Source organism: Centropristis striata, chromosome 17, assembly GCF_030273125.1.
Source record: "Centropristis striata isolate RG_2023a ecotype Rhode Island chromosome 17, C.striata_1.0, whole genome shotgun sequence".
NCBI lineage: Eukaryota > Metazoa > Chordata > Actinopteri > Perciformes > Serranidae > Centropristis > Centropristis striata.
The window spans coordinates 2,288,862-2,306,346 of record NC_081533.1 but is presented as its reverse complement, the minus strand read 5'-3'; the positions used below and the strand labels follow the sequence as shown (position 1 = coordinate 2,306,346).

Sequence of the window (17,485 nt, the reverse complement as noted above, 5' to 3'; positions counted from 1 at the left end):
TGAGATAAAAAGTCAAAATGATGAGATAAAATGTCAAAATGATGAGATAAAATGTCAGAATTATGAGATAAAAAGTCAAAATGATGAGATAAAATGTCAAAATGATGAGATAAAATGTCAGAATTATGAGATAAAATGTCAAAATGATGAGATAAAATGTCAGAATTATGCGATAAAAAGTCAAAATGATGAGATAAAATGTCAGAATTATGCGATAAAAAGTCAAAATGATGAGATAAAATGTCAGAATTATGCGATAAAAAGTCAAAATGATGAGATAAAAAGTCAGAATTATGAGATAAAATGTCAGAATTATGAGATAAAATGTCAGAATTATGAGATAAAAAGTCAAAATGATGAGATAAAAAGTCAAAATGATGAGATAAAATGTCAGAATTATGAGTGAAAATGTCAAAATGATCAGATAAAATGTCAGAATGATGAGATAAAATGTCAGAATTATGAGATAAAATGTCAGAATTATGAGATAAAATGTCAAAATGATGAGATAAAATGTCAGAATTATGAGATAAAATGTCAGAATTATGAGATAAAATGTCAAAATGATGAGATAAAATGTCAGAATTATGAGATAAAATGTCAGAATTATGAGACAAAAAGACAAAATGATGAGATAAAATGTCAGAATTATGAGACAAAAAGTCAAAATGATGAGATAAAATGCATGTATTATTCATTACAAAGTATTGTGCTTTAACATAAGTGAGATCAACCTGAAGAGTAACACGTGTTTGTTCAGTGTATTTCAGCTTTACTGCAGGAGCTGAGCTGAGACAATAAAAATACACAATCTGGACCAAATGAATGCCAAATGCATGAACACAGACTATTAACACATGAAGAATGAAAAGCCGTAAGATGTTCTGAAGGTTGTGACCGTTATTCTTGAATCTTTCCTCTCCTCTTGTCCTTGTTTCCCTCTCAGAGTCAGGTGACGGAGACCAACCGCCGTCTCCAGGATGAAGGCAAAGAGGTGAGTTACCAAGTTACCAAGTTACCAGGTAACCAGGTTACCAAGTTACCAAGTTACCAAGTCAACAGGTAGAATCCAGTCTGGAATGGTTTCTGGAGACTTCTCAACATTCTCCTCCTCCTCCTCCTCCTCCTCCTTCTCTTCTCTCCTCCTCCTCCTCCCCCTCAGCTCATGGGCTCCATGGAGGAGCTGCAGCAGTGCCGAGTGCAGCAGAGAAACATCGCCACCACCATCGACAAACTGACACACTGCTTACCAGGTGACACCCTACATATGAGCCTCCAGGACCTCTGGGTCCTCATAAGAGTCCTTAACTCATGGTTAAAGTAGCTCTGCTCATTAGGGATGAGTACCTTTCACATTTGAACCGATACGGTACCGATACCCGGTACCTGGGAATCAGTACCGGTACTCAACGGTACCAATTTTCGGTACTTTTGCGTTTGTTTATGTGGTAATCTAATTTTTTCAATTCAACATATTTATTTCTCAAAATATAAACTTTAAAAAATATATCAAAACAATATAAAATCCAGGATGAGCAGTGCTTTATTGTTGAGTGAACGTGCATTTTGTTACATGAAGGTTGCAGTGTTATCAAAGAATGCAGAGGAGCTCTCAGGTGGCAAAGCACGGAGAAAAAAAAAAAAAAAGTTGTTAGTGCACGTGTGATTTGTTGTGATGACGTGGTAGCTGTGCGGCGCAGCACCGGTCAGACAGTATTGTGGGCATAGCATGGTTGGAATAAACAAAGTTGAGTCGGGCTGCTCTGTGCACATATCGAGGATGACGCAGGAGTCTGAGGGATTTAATTTCAGCGAGGCAGTTTGGAGTAAAGTGGCAGGTAATATTCCTGAGTTGAAGATCGGAGTTTTAGCGGAGTATTAGCGGAGGACCAGAGATGAAGCAGCTAGCTGCTAGCTGCTAATGACTGGTCTACAGAAGAATGGAGAGAGCAAACGGAGTAAGGAAGGTCCAATCTGGAGGCAGACGAAGGCCAAGCCCGGGTAGAGACATTGGAGAGATAGCAGCTGGCGGCTAGCAGGCCTAGAGCCAGCTGTTCGTCTCTGCGCCGGGGTGGAAGAGGGCAGCAGCTAGTGGCTGAGGTGAGCAGACAGGACCAGACGAGGAGGTAAATAAAAAAAAAAAATAGTGCGATCGTCAGCACGCTTGTTAATCAAAGACGTTAAATGAAAACGGGTTGAAATCAATGATCAGTTTAAAGTTAACGCCGTTTAGGTACCGAAACATGGTACCGTTTGATTTTACTTGAATCGGTACTCGGTAGTACCAACGGAATTTGGTCGGTACCTATAAAAGTACCGAATTCGGTACCCATCCCTACTGCTCATACATGCAAACATTTTCTTTACTCCAAAGTGTTTTTACTCCAGAGTCGTCAGATTAACGGTCTATCTCCATCTCTCTCTGTTCTCAGTCCTGGAGATGTACAGCAGACTCCAGGAGCAGATGAGGGACAAAAGGTTTGTTACGCATCTCCTTTTATTTTCACTTTGACTATTAAAATCTCTGCTGTGTAGGTGAGATTTTCTGCAGATAAAGGTTAATAAGTTTAGTGACTATCAGCCCTGTACTGTCAGGTTTAAGGCTTGGGATGCATTCAGGACCCTTTCTGACTGCAGGAACTAGGAACGTTTTTAGGGACTTATTGTGTTTCGAGTGCAGGAACCAGGCTCTAAATTACTAAATGATTAATGAAATTAATGATATTGGTTATTATGAATAAAACCATGTTAAATGTCCAGATATCAGCTCTTAAATTAAACTCTTATCAGCTATCTTTGTTGTTATCATTATATTTGTCCAAACAAATTAACCTTTAGTTGAACCAGACATTAAAATAAACAACAAACTGAAGAAAACAAGGTGGTCTAATCATTTTTTCGAAGAGAGTATTTTGGGTCATTTTATGTCTTTTTTAGTCATTTTTACATCTATTTTGTGTCATTTTGTGTCTTTTTTAGTCATTTTTACATCTATTTTGGGTCATTTTGTGTCTTTTTTAGTCATTTTTACATCTATTTTGGGTCATTTTGTGTCTTTTTGTAATTTTGTGTATTTTTTAGTCATTTTTGCATCTATTTTTGGTCATGTTGTGTCCTTTTTAGTGTTTTTTTGCATCTTTTTTTTGTCAATTTTCTGTCTGTTTTTAGTCATTTTCACATCTATTTTTTTGTCATTTTGAGTCTTTTCTAATCAATTTTACATCTATTTTGGTCATTTTGTGGCTTTTATGGTAATTTATACACCTACAGTCATGGAAACATTCTTGATAATCAAAGATATCATTCTCAATAAAACCATGTTGAAAGTCTAGATATCAGCTCTTAAATTAAACTCTTATCAGCTATTTTTGTTGTTATCATTATATTTGTCCAAACAAATGAACCTTTAGTTGAACCAGACATTAAAATGAACAAGAAAATGAAGAAAAAGAGTCTTCTAATAAATGTGTCCATGTCTGTAGATATTAATATGATGAGTAAATGGTGCCACTAGGTGGAGCCAGAGCTCCGTGAAGAGAAACCCTCCCCCTGGCCCTGCTCTGACCTGCAGACTGGAGGCTGCTGCCTCATAAATTAGTCGTTTGTTTGTGTGTTTTTCTACTTCTGTCTGTCCTGCTGCTGCAGGGAGCAGCCACAGGTCAGCCAACAACATGTGTGAGGTGAAGTGGAGTGGAGTGAAGTGAAGTGTTTAGGGGGGAAACTGTATCTCCAACCATCCCTGAGCTGGATCTGGCTCTATTTATTTCTGTTTCTGTGTGTTTGTGCTTGAAGATGTGTTTATCTTGGTGTGTTTCTGCTCGCTGTGGTCCTGCATCTCACAGCCAGGACAGGGTTTTATTGTGTGTGTGTTTGTGTGTGTGTGTGTGTGTGTGTGTGTGTGTGTGTGTGTGTGTGCAATACTACACACAGTGCAGGTTTAACCTTTAACATCTGCACAAATCTCCATCAGAGCAGGAAGACTGTCAGTTAATACGATTTACTGTTGAAGTTTAAATTCAGTTCACAAGAAACCAAACTGACTCTATGATTGAATAAATGTGTGTTTGTGTGTGTCTGTGTGTGTGTATGTGTCTGTGTCTGTGTGTGTGTGTCTGTGTCTCTGTGTGTGGGTGTGTGTCTATGTGTCTATGTCTGTGTGTGTGTGTGTGTGTGTGTGTGTGTGTGTGCGCGCCTGTGTCTATGTGTGTGTGTGTGTGTGTCCGTCTGTGTCTATGTGTGTGTGTGTGTCTGTCTGTCTGTCTGTCTGTGTCTATGTATGTGTGTGTCTCTATGTGTGTGTGTGTCTATGTGTGTGTGTGTGTGTGTGTGTGTGTGTGTGTGCCTGTGTCTATGTGTGTGTCTGTGTCTGTCTACCTGCCTGTCTCTGTGTGTCAGGTACTACCCGGCCCTGCGGACCCTTGAGCATCTGGAGAACCGGTGCCTCCCTAAGGCGGGTCAGTACCGGTTCTGCTCCATCATGGCGGAGAACATCCCCCGACTGAGGATCCAGATCAGAGACACGGCCATGAGCCAGCTGAGGGACTTCCTGGAGAGCATCAGGAAACACTCGGACAAGATCGGAGAGACGGCCATCAGACAGGTACACACACAGAGACACACAGACACACACACACACACACACACACACGCACACACACACACACACACACACACACACACACACACTCGGTGATACATGGACTGCTTTAATTGTGAAGCGAAGCGGCTGTTAACCCATTTAAGGCGGGAAAGCATTACCACATTTCTACCATTAAAACCTGTTGGGCACTGTTACAAAATGATGTCACAAAATTACAAAAAAAGACACAAAATTACTATAAAAAGACACAACATTACTAAAAAAAGACATAAAATTAAAAAAAAAGACACAGAATTACCAAAAATGACATAAAGTTGCCAAAAACAGCCACAAAAGTACCAAAAAAAGACATTAAATTATTTTAAAAAGACATCAAATAGCCAAAAAAAGCCACAAAAGTACCAAAAAAAGACACAAAATTACAAAAAAAAGACAAAATAACAAAAAAAGACACAAAATTACCAAAAAAGACATACAATTACAAAAAAAACTTCAGGTTTTAGGGGCTTATTTTAAAATCACCCAGAGGCATTTTTTCCAGCCGTTTCAGGCCTAAATGGGTTAAACTCAAAATCCGTCGTCATAAAGTAAATAATTATCTGTCCATTGAGACGAGCGTGCGCACACGCGTCCGCTCCGTTCGCACGTGTCACCTCTTCATTATCTGGTGAACTCACAATAATAATAACAACAACAATACTCCTGGACTGATAAGGACTTTATAGTGTCTTTTCCCACAATTGTTTTTTGTTCTTCATCATGTTTCTCTGACTGTCTGTTAATGAGAAGCAGCCTGTGTGTGTTTGTGTGTGTGTGTGTGTGTGTGTTGTCTTGTCTTTTGTGTGTGTGTGTGTGTGTGTGTGTGTGTGTGTGTGTGTGTGTTTGTGTGTGTTGTCCTGTGTTGTGTGTTTCTTTGTGGTTCCACTGCCAGTAAACAAGCATGTAGGCGCTGCAGGAGACGCCGCAGCCTGTCAATGAACACACACACACACACACACACACACACACACACACACACACAGACACACACACACACACACACACTGTGGGAGAACAGAGCCGCCCGGTTTTCAGCACTTACCTAATTGTTTTTGTGTTTTCAAGGCCGAGGAGGAAGTGCTGTACGAGTGTGTGTGTGTGTGTGTGTGTGTGTGTGTGTGTGTGTGTTTTGTGTTCTGGTGGTGTCCAACAGCTCAAAGTGAGGCCTCTTGTTTATTTGTGTGCCTCCATTATTTTTGGGAATGTTGTTCCATGGGATCTCAGGATGGAGGCGGGCAGGGAGCGATGACAGACAGACGAGAGGACGGAGAGTCAGAAAAAACAAGCTGAAGGATTTTAGACAACTGTAAACACTGAGTGGTCCCGTTAACCTGTTTTAAAGTGTTTAAGTGATTAAAAAAAAAAGTCTTGTATAAATTAAACTCTTTACCATCTACAGGATCATCTCAATAAATCAGAATATGATGTAAAAGTCCATTTCCAGTAGTTCAAGTCAACCAAGTATTGAGTCATAAAGATAGACATACTTTTCAGAGGACAACATTCACATATGAAACAGACTTTTTTTTAAAATTGGTCTTTTGGAATATTCACATTTTGACACAAATCATAATTATGAGATTTAAGTCATAATTTTAAGATAAAAAGTCATAATTATGAGATAAAAAGTCATAATCATGAGATTAAAGTCTAAATTATGAGATAAAAAGTCAAAATTATGAGATAAAAAGTCATAATCATAAAATAAGAAGTCTAAATTATGAAATTAATGTCTAAATTATGAGATAAAAAGTCAAAATTTTAAGATAAAAAGTCTAAATTAAGAGATAAAAAGTTGAAATTATGAGAAAAAAAGTCTAAATGATGAGATAAAAAGACATAATTATGAGATTAAAGTCTAAATTATGAATTAATGAATTTTAGGTCTTCATTAAATGTAAGCCATAATCATTATAATTAGAATACATTAAATCAATGAAGACATGAAATGTTTCATTCTGTGTGTAATGGATCTATATAATCTTTTAAAACATGAATAATGCTGCATAACTGAAGTGAAACCCAGTGTGAACTGCAGACTGCTCTACCTGTTTAGTCCTCCAGGTGTCACTAGAGGATCACTTCTGCCTCTTAAACTCAAACGTTGCTGCTTCCACTGAATTAAAGCAACAATCGTTTCAGTTGGAGAAACCCAACGACTGCTTCCCTCTGGGTCTCAGGGGTCACTGGAGGATCTGAGGAGTCTGAATCATACAGGATTACCTTTCAAATCTGTCATCTTTAGTCATTTGGACACCTGAGAGACTTCTATGTGCCACCAGAAACGGAATTGAATCACATCATTTGAATTTGTATTGTTCAGTTTGAATCATTGCATTAAAAATACGGGATCTGAATTGTGATTTTAAATTTAATTTATTAGTTTGGAACTGAACATTCAGTTCTCACAATTAAAATTCAATTTCAATTTTCTGCAATAACTTTTTATCTCATAATTTAGATTTTAATCTCATAATTATGACTTTTTATCTCATTATTATGACTTTTTATCTCATAATTTAGACTTTTTAATCTCAGAATTACAACTTTTTATCATAATTCTGACCTTATATCGTAATTTAAACTTTTTTTATGTCAAAATTATGACTTTTTATCATAATTTTGACTTTTTATCTCATAATTTTAATTTTTTAACTGATAATTTAGACATTAATCTCAGAATTTAGATTAGACTTTTTACTTTTAACAGTATGTCCATCTATATGACTCAATACTTGGTTGAAGTGAACCACTGGAAATGGACTTTTACATCATATTCTGATTCATTGAGATGATCCTGTAGGTAAGAAAAAATGGAAACCAAACATGGGCATAGTGAACATTTTTTATGTGGTACGAAAAAGGTAAAATCAAACGTATTCAAAAACGTCTCAGAGCCCAGAGGGTTAAGTTGAGCCTCATACGCAGCAAAACTTTTTTAACTCAGAATTATGACTTTTTATGAAATATTTGACTTTTTATATCATAATTTCAACTTTTAATCACAAAATTATTACCTTTTATCATCATTTAGACTTTTTATCTCACAATTATGACTTTTTATCTCATAATTTAGACTTTATCTCAAAATTTAGACTGTTTATCTCATAATTTAGACTTAATCTCAAAATTTAGACTTTTTATCTCATAATTCAGACTATCTCATCATTTTGACTTTTTATCTCAAAATGTAGACTTTTAATCACATAATTATGACTTTTTATCTCATAATTTAGACTTTTATCTCATCATTTACTTTTATCTCATCATTTAGACTTTTATCTCATAATTTAGACTTTTTATCTCATTATTTAGACTTTTATCTCATCATTTAGACGTTTTATGTTTCATATGTAAATGTTGTCCTCTGAACAGTACGTCCATCTAGTATGGAAAGTATTCAAAAACGTCTCAGAGCCCAGAGGGTTAATTTGAGCCTCATACGCAGCATAGCAAAACTTTTTTATCTCAGAATTATGACATTTTATGAAGTATTTGAGTTTTTATTTCATAATTTCAACTTTTAATCCCAAATTTTGACCTTTTATCATCATTTAGACTTTTTATCTCATCATCTGGACTTTTTATCTCATAATTTAGACTTTGTCTCATCATTTAGACTTTTTATGTTTCATATGTAAATGTTGTCCATCTATATGACTCAATACTTGGTTGAAGTGAACTACTGTAAATGGACTTCTACATCATATTCTGATTCATTGAGATGATCCTGTAGGTGAAGAAAAAATGAGACCAAATATGGGCGAACATTTTTTTTATGTGGTTCAAAAAGGGTAAAATCAAAAGTATTAAAAAGCGTCTCAGAGCCCAGAGGGTTAATTTGAGCCTCATACGCAGCATAGCTGCATCAGTCCACACCCAGCCTGTGGACCCTGCAGTGACCCTGAGGTGGGGGGTCCTGGGACCGCAGCTTTTAGAATCACAGGCGAAGGAAATCCACTTGCAGTCAGTGAGGAAGCTAACCGCTAACTCCTCTAACCGCTAATTACAAGGGAGATTATGGAGCGGCCAGCTGATACTGATACTGGGATTATGTTGTAGTATCAGATGTTTGGCTCACAGCGCTCACACTCAATCACAAGCCTCCGCACTGTGTTTATGTGTGGAGCGAGTTCTTTCCTTCCTCTCCTTTGTCCCTCCTTCACCCCTTCTTTCTTCCTCCTCCTAACCCTTCTCTCCATCTCTTTGTCTCTCAGACACTGTGTCTCTCCGCCGCGCTCTGTTCCAAATTAGCTCTAACTCTGCGGAGCTGCAGCTCGCTCCACCGAGGATGTGAAAATAAATAGATCTGGGGAAAAGAGGAGGAGGAGGAGGAGACGGAGGAGAGCACGGGGGCTTACAATGGAGCTATTGTCTGCTGCCACATGCCCATAGAAGAAGAGGAGGAGGAGGAGGAGGAGGAGAGAGGGAAGGAAGAGGGATGAGGGAGGAAGATGGGTGGAGGGGGAAGAAGAGAACAACATGGAAAAGGAGGTGCAGAAGTTGAAGAAAATGAGGAAAGAAGGAGGGAAGATAGATTGGCTTGTAGAGGGAGAGATGATGGAGAGAGGAGGAAGGATAGAGGAAGAAGAGGAAAGGAAAGAGGGAAGACAGAAGAAGAAGAAACAAAATGTCCAAAAGAGACGTAAAATGACCAAAAATAGATGCAAAATAACCAAAAAAGACACAAAATGACCAAAAAAGAAACAATATGACAAAAAAAGACACAAATTGACCAAAAAAGACGTAACATGACCAATAAAAAGACAGAAAATGAACAAAAAAGACGTAACATAACCAATAAAAAGACAGAAAATGAACAAAAAAGACATAGTAACCAATAAAAACATAGAAAATGAACAAAAGACGTATAGTAATCAACAAACATGATAGTGAACAGAATATTTATAGTGTTTTTTGGATCTTTGGTTGGACTTTTAACGACGTCACCAGAAGGAACGAGATGAAGAAAATGAGGAAAGAAGGAGAGAAGATAGACCAGCTGGTAGAGGGAGAGAGGATGGAGAGAGGAGGAAGGATAGAGGAAGAAGAGGAAAGGAAAGAGGGAAGACAGAGGAGTGAGGATATGATGGTAAAAAAGCAAGGGAAATGGAGAATGAGGAAGAAATAGAGGACGATGAGTGGAAATATTTAACGCAAACAAATGTAGCTTTAGTTGTGCCAGGCATTAAAATGCATTGAAGAAAACAACAACTAATTGACCAAAAAAGAAACAAAATGACCACAAAAGATGTAAAATGACCAAAAATAGATGTAAAATGACCAAAAAAGACATAAATTGACCAAAAAAAGAACAGAAAATGAACAAAAAAGACGTAAAATGACCATAAAAGACACACAGTGACCAAAAAAAGACAGAAAATGACCAATAAAGACGTAAAATGACCATAAAAGACACAAATTGACCAAAAAAAAGACAGAAAATGAACAAAAAATATGTAATGTGACCAATAAAAAGAGAGAAAATGAACAAAAAAGACGTAACATGACCAAAAACGACACAAATTGACCAAAAAAAGACACAAAATTACCAAAAAAGACATAAAATGGCCATTAAAGACACAAATTGACCAATAAAAAGACAGAAAATGAACAAAAATACATAAAATGACCATTGAAGACACAAATAGACCAATAAAACATTTGATGCAAATCTCCTGTTCCGTCACGTTCTCCACTCTAAAGTTTCTCTATTGGAGAGTCCTGAGTCCTCACAGAGACCCAGGTCCAGTCTTTCTTCAGCAGCACTATCAAATCAAAGGCTATAAAAGCCCCCAAAAAGCAACCTAAAAAAGAAAGAAATGGAGACGTCAGACCTGGGAATGTTTTTTAATCTCCTCTTGTTTAATTTTGGAGACTCTGTGCCAATTCTCGCCTCAGTTTCCTGTTTTAGTTCAACATGTTGTGTGTTCAGAGACCAGAGATGCTCTTCTGTCCACTTCCGTTTACCAGTTATTTGACTTCCTGTTTCCTCTCTGTCAGTTTGAACAACCATTCTCCACCGTCCTCTGCCACCAAAAAGCCACTTTGACCCAAAGCACCACCGCTCCCTGGATATCTCCTCGTTTATGACAGCTCACCAACGACCATTTCCCTTTCAAAGCCACTTAAACCACCTTTCTTCCTCGTTGTGATGCTCGTTGTGATGCTCGTTGTGATGCTCGTTGTGTTGCTCGTTCTGATGCTCGTTCTGATGCTCGTTGGACTGGCCTTCATCATGTCTACATGCCTGAAAGCCTTGAGTTGCCAACATGATTGGCTGATGACATGTTTGAACAAACAAGCAGTTTAGAGACCAGGTGTCCCTAAAAAAAAAAAAAAAAAGTGTCCGGCTGAGTTTTATAGACTAACTTTTAATCGAATAATGAAAATAAGTGTTAGCTGCAGCTCTGCTCTTGTTGTGGTGGCCAGTCAGTGACGTACAGGTGCCAGTTCCTGCTAGATTATTCGTTACATAAATTATTATCCATTCCATCCATCCATTCATTCTCGTCCGCTTATCCGGGGCCGGGTCGCGGGGGCAGCAGATTAAGCAGGGAAACTCATTTCTGAGATCTCGTCCTTTCGGTCACTACCCAAAGCTCATGACCATAGGTGAGGGTTGGAACGTAGATAAATGATAATAATAGTTTCTACTCCTTACTAGAGTTGATCGGATTCTGATACCAGTATCGGAAATTGCTCCGATACAGCTGAAAATGCTGGCTCGACATTGTTCCGACATTGTTCCGAGCTCCAAGTTCCGACTTTCAGGTTCTGACTTTGAGTGTAAATTAAACACACCATACGGCGTTACGGTAAGAAAGTGTTAGACCCGCCTTCAAAATTGAAGCAAACACATGAAGCTTTCAAAATAAGAGCACATGGATGTGTTAGCAGAGTCCACCACATAATTTACAAGAAGACTGTCAAAATAAGACGCCTTTAATAAAACATAGACTTATTCTCCTTTACAATAATTCTCTAAAATATGCAATGATTCAGATGGAATAGTGGCATTAGAATGTGTGAGAGGCACCAAATTTAGGCTTTTTAGGGCAAAAATGTTCTCCAGATTTATTTATTTAAGTTGCTGTTGTACTACTGTTTTGTTAATAGTTTTATTTAAAAATAAATGTAACAATAAATGTCTTGAATCTGCTGTTTTTATCCATGTTTTATAAAGGGTTTAACCTGAGCCAGGCCTTACCACAATGATAATCATATCACAGTCATGCAGGTGTAGGATGATAGTTTTTTATAACATACTGGTATCAGATCGGTACTCGGTATCGGCCGATACCAACAGCACAAGTATCGGAATCAGTATCAGGAGGAAAATATGGTATCAGAACATCTCTCGTCCTTACTACAGAGAGAATAAAACAACTTATCTCTGTGATTATAAAATCTGTGCCACAGTATAAACCTTCAGTCTCTGATTTTACCTCTAAATCTGTCTCTACTGGTTCATATTTCATCGTCTCCAGCTTTCTGAATATGAGAAGAAGAATAAGGTGAAAGAAGGGAGGGATGAGAAAAGGAGGAGTAGAACAGGAGGAGGATTTATAAAAAAGGGAAAGATGAAAGATGAGAGGAATCCTGAATCAACTAGAAATGTGTTTGTCATTCTTCTCTAACTCTCCTCTGTCATCTGTCATTTCCTCTCCTCCTCTCTCGCTCCGTCACATCACGTTTCCTCCTCTCGCTCTACATGTCCCCCTCTCTCTCTCTCTCTCTCTCTCACTCTCTCTCTCTCTCTCTCGCCCTCTCTCTCTCTCGCCCTCTCTCTCTCTCTCTCTCTCTCTCTCTCTCTCTCTCACTCTCGCTCTCTCTCTCTCTCGCCCTCTCTCTCTCTCTCTCTCTCTCTCTCTCTCTCTCTCTCTCTCTCTCCCTCTCTCCCTCTCTCTCTCCCTCTCCCTCTCTCTCTCTCCTCCCTCGCTCTCTCTCTCTCTCTCCCTCTCTCCCTCTCTCTCTCTCTCTCTCTCTCTCTCTCTCTCTCTTTCCATCTCCTCATCTTTCCATTCACTTCCACTCTTCTCTTCCTCCTCTTTCTTTTCTTTCAGCAAAGTTCAGAGCTTCTGATGTGTATTCGGTAGTATTACACACACACACACACACACACACACACACACACACACACACACACACACACACACATACACACAGACACACACACACACACATACACACACACTAATGGGAAGCAGACGGCTGGGCCTGTGAAGTGGAAGAAGATTGATTACCTGTATCTAGTTACTGAACACACACATGCGTGTGTGTGTGTGTGTGTGTGTGTGTGTGTGTGTGTGCAGCGAGGGTGGCGGAGGGCACGCTGCTCGCTGTATTCAACCATCACAAACCTAAACACACTGCTTATAGGGTGTGTGTGTGTCTGTGTGTGTGTGTGTGTGTTTCTGTTTTTGTGTGTTTGTGTTTTTTTTCTGTATCTGTGTGTGTTTGTGAGTGTGTGTGTTTGTGTTTCTGCGTGTGTGTGTGTTTCTGTTTTTTTGTGTTTGTGTGTGTTTTTCTGTATCTGCGTGTGTATTTCTGCATGTGTTTCTGTATGTGTGTGTGTGTGTGTTTCTGTTTTTGTGTGTGTGTTTTTTCCCCTGTATCTGTGTGTTTGTGTGTGTGTGTGTGTGTGTGTGAGACTGTGTGTTTGTGAGTGTGTGTTTCTGTTTCTGTGTGTGTGTGTGTGCGTGCATGTGTTTTTCTGCATGTGTTTTTCTGCATGTGTGTGTGTGTGTGTGTTTGTGTGTGTGTGTGTATGTTTTTCTGTATCTGTGTGTGTTTTTCTGCGTGTGTGTGTGTGTGTTTCTCTTTCTGTATCTGTGTGTGTGTGTGTGTGTTTCTCTTTCTGTATCTGTGTGTGTGTGTGTGTGTGTGTTTCTATCTAACACATTATTTCTGGTCCGGTCCTTTAGTCTGGACGTCCCCGTCAGGTTTCTGACCCTGATCCGACTCATTAAAGACGGACTGTTTTTCTATCCACGGTGCCAAATTAATATTTATATTTTACTACATAAATACAGCTGTGCAGTAATGGTGAAATAACCACAAACGTGCTTTGGTAACGATACCAAAAAAACCTTTTCCAACCTACAAATGTACCAAAAACACCAAACGACTGAAACATTTCCGACTTTGATATCAACACAAATCATCTGAACAAGACTACAGAATAGAAACAGTCAGAATGTGGAACAAATGGATATTTATTGTGATATCTTGAGTGGAATCAGATAATATTTGATCAATGGATGATGAATCTTTCACACCTGAACATCCAGACAAAGATTCAAACCAACTATTGCTTCATTTTTACGTCCATTTGTTATTTTACATTTCTAATTGCAACATTAAAGAACAAAATGTGTCATTAGGGATAAATTATAAACATGTATAAACCTGTAATTTCTGCTTCTGATGAAGCAAACACATGTAGCTTTCAAAATAAGAGCACATGGATGTGTTAGCAGAGTCCACTACATAATTTACAAGAAGACTGTCAAAATAAGAGCCTTAAATAAAACATAGAATTATCCCTTACAATAATTCTCTAAAATATAAAATAATTAAGATGGAATAGTGGCATTAGAATGTATGAGAGGCACCAAATTTAGGCTTTTAGGGCAAAAATGTTCTCTGGGGATCCCAGATTTATTTATTTAAGTTGCTGTTGCACTACTGTTTTGTTTATCGTTTTATTTAGAAATAAATGTAATAATAAATGTCTTGAATCTGCTGTATTTCTTCATGTTTTATAAAGGGTTTAACCTGAGCCAGGCCTTACCACAATGAGAATCATATCACAGTCATGCAGCTGTAGGATGATATTTTTTAATAACATACTGGTATCTGATTGGTACTCGGTATCAGGAGAGAAAAACTGATATCAGAACATCTATTTTCACTCCTTTGCTCTAAATGGAGAAGAAAATCCCTTTTTTCCAAGATGGAATTATTGGAATTCCTCTTTTCTCCTCCTCCTCCTCTTCGTCCTCTTGCATCATTCTCTATCCACATCTTTTTTTTCTCTTCCCATGACTCCTTCTCCTCTCTCTGTCTGCTCCTACGGGATTGTAGCTGTAGTTGTACCAGGCATTAAAATGCATTGAAGAAAACAACAACTAATTGACCAAAAAAGACGTAAAATGACCAAAAAAAGACACAAATTGACCAAAAAAGAAACAAAATGACCATTAAAGACACAAATTGACCAAAAAAGAAACAAATTGACCAAAAAAGAAACAAATTGACCATTAAAGACACAAATTGACTATTAAAGACACAAATTGACCAAAAAAGAAACAAAACGACCAAAAAAGACACAAATTGACCAAAAAAGACACAAAATTGACCAAAAAAGACACAAAATTACCAAAAAAGAAACAAAATGACCATTAAAGACACAAATTGACCAAAAAAGAAACAAATTGACCAAAAAAGAAACAAATTGACCATTAAAGACACAAATTGACCATTAAAGACACAAATTGACCAAAAAAGAAACAACATGACCATTAAAGACACAAATTGACAAAAAAAAGACACAAATTGACCATTAAAGACACAAATTGACCAAAAAAGAAACAAAATGACCATTAAAGACACAAATTGACCATTAAAGACACAAATTGACCAAAAAAGAAACAAAATGACCATTAAAGACACAAATTGACCAAAAAAAGACACAAATTGACCAAAAAAGAAACAAAATGACCAAAAAAGACACAAATTGACCAAAAAAAGAAACAAAATGACCAAAAAAAGACACAAATTGACCAAAAAAAGACACAAAATGACCAAATAGATACAAATTGACCAAAAACGACTCATTCTCCATGTATCCACGTCTCTTTTTTCTCTTCCCATGACTCCTTCTCCTCTCTCCGTCTGCTCCTACGGGATTGTGCACCAGAGATGACGCACATCGCAGCACTTGAGCTTCGAGTGCTGCGCTGAATGCCGGCTTTTCGAAAAGAAAAGTGACAAAAGATGGGGTTAAAAAAGGTTTCTGTTCACCACAGAAGTTGTGTTTCACAAACCACCTGTTGAAGGACGCTAAAGAAGCTGAATTCAGCCGCTAAAGTGGAATTCTCTGACGTGGTTTGCTGACGTCCATATCTGCCGCGCGGCATACTGACAGAAAAAAGGTGCTTATTGTTTGTCATTCACTCCCTCGGCGGAGCTGTCTTTCATTGGCTGCCGTCTCTTCAGGTCTCGTTATGTTCATTTCTGTGTGAAAAGAGAGAAAACGACCTTTTGCAGACGAGAAAGGAATGCCGTGCGGGGATAAAAAGCATCGCTGACAAAACAAGACTCTTCACTTTTTTTTTTTTTTTTACGTCGGTGCTATTTCTTTCACTATTTTGCCTCTTTTTCAAGAGTTTCGCTTGGTATTTAGAGATTGTTTGCTGCTTGTTTCTTTCCTCAAAAGAGCTGGTCAGATTCCTGAACCCCCTCCTAACCTTATTTACTGAGAAACCAGACTTTCCACTGATTCTGTTTGTACTTTATTGTCTGATGTGACTCATTAGTCTTGTATTTGGGTGCGTGTGTGCGTGTGCGTGTGTGTGGGCATTAGATCAAAGATGGCATTGTATTCTCCCAACATCACTGATATTGTGTTTATCCGGGTTCGTGCAACACCAGTTTTTCTCATTACCGTCATTAAAGGCACAAATCGGGGACTTCTGACGTGTCCATTGACGTCTTTAATCGGCACATTTTAGTGCACAAGGCGGGCTACGTGCCGGCGCCGGCGGGCAGAGGAAGCCCGAAGCATTCACGTCGAGTTTCTGAAAGGACCTGATGCGGATCTGGGTGTGGATGGAAGAATGCACTAAGCTTACATCTAAAAGGGTCTCCCCCCTCCCCCCCTCCTCCTCATTACAAGATTTTTTCCCACAGAAATATTTTGGCGACCAAGGACGCTTTAGGTACGAGGAGTCAAAGAATCTGAGCGCCGTTTTCATGAACAAATCTAAAAAATCAGATATATACATTCAGATATTAGCAGAGAAACCCAACGACTGGCCAAATCGTCTATTAATAATCAAAAGAAGACGGTTTCCTTACTTGGCAGTCTCTATAAGAAACGTGACTCTGTTTCTTATTCTGTGTTGGATACAAGCGCCCGTTGGTATCTAACCAAAACTTCCTGCTTGATTCTTTTTATTTTTAGTATCCCAAACTGCCGCAGAGGGAGCCCTATGCATCATTTCCCATGATACTCTGGTTTTCCCCAAACAGAGACTCAGACAGGACATCACATGGTTAACGGCACGCTGCATTGTTCTGCAGAAAATCCTTCCATTCAGGCCGCATTTCCATTTCCTTCTGTCTCTGCCACACCCTTTTTTATGTTGCTTTATTTTGGAATCAGATCATTGCTGCGTTACCTTTACTGCAGCTGCTTATGAATTCATATTATCCTGTTTTAGAATAAACATGCACAGTGCTTTACAAGTTTATTAGAGCAGCGGTTTGTGCCACAGCAGTCCTAAATTAACAGCATTAGTAATCAGAAGCCTTTATTGTCATTGCACATGGTAGAACAACAACATTTGGGTCATTTTGTGTTGTTTTAGTCATTTTTTGTCTTTTTTAGTCATTTTGTGTCTTTTTTGGTAATTTTGTGTCATTTTTTTTGGTAATTTTGTGTCTTTGTGTGGTCCATGAAAACAAACTGTTTTATTCATGAAATGAGTTACGAAATTTACCGAAAATTTACTCTGGTTTTATTATGGTTTCAAGTGATTAATTCTGGTTTTATGTGGTTTTATTCAGGTTTTATGTGGTTTTATTCTGGTTTTATGTGGTTTTATTCAGGTTTTATGT

The 17,485-nt window shown here is 38.2% G+C and overlaps 1 protein-coding gene across 1 annotated transcript in view; it reads left to right on the top strand.

Moving 5' to 3' along the window:
* exoc6b (exocyst complex component 6B) overlaps positions 1-17,485 on the top strand; it is a 70,023-nt gene that overhangs the window by 25,736 nt on the left and 26,802 nt on the right. Inside the window, exons 3-6 of the mRNA XM_059354725.1 lie at positions 947-994; positions 1,163-1,253; positions 2,433-2,478; positions 4,396-4,600. Coding sequence (XP_059210708.1) covers positions 947-994; positions 1,163-1,253; positions 2,433-2,478; positions 4,396-4,600 — 390 coding nt within the window. The remainder of the gene's footprint in view (positions 1-946; positions 995-1,162; positions 1,254-2,432; positions 2,479-4,395; positions 4,601-17,485) is intronic.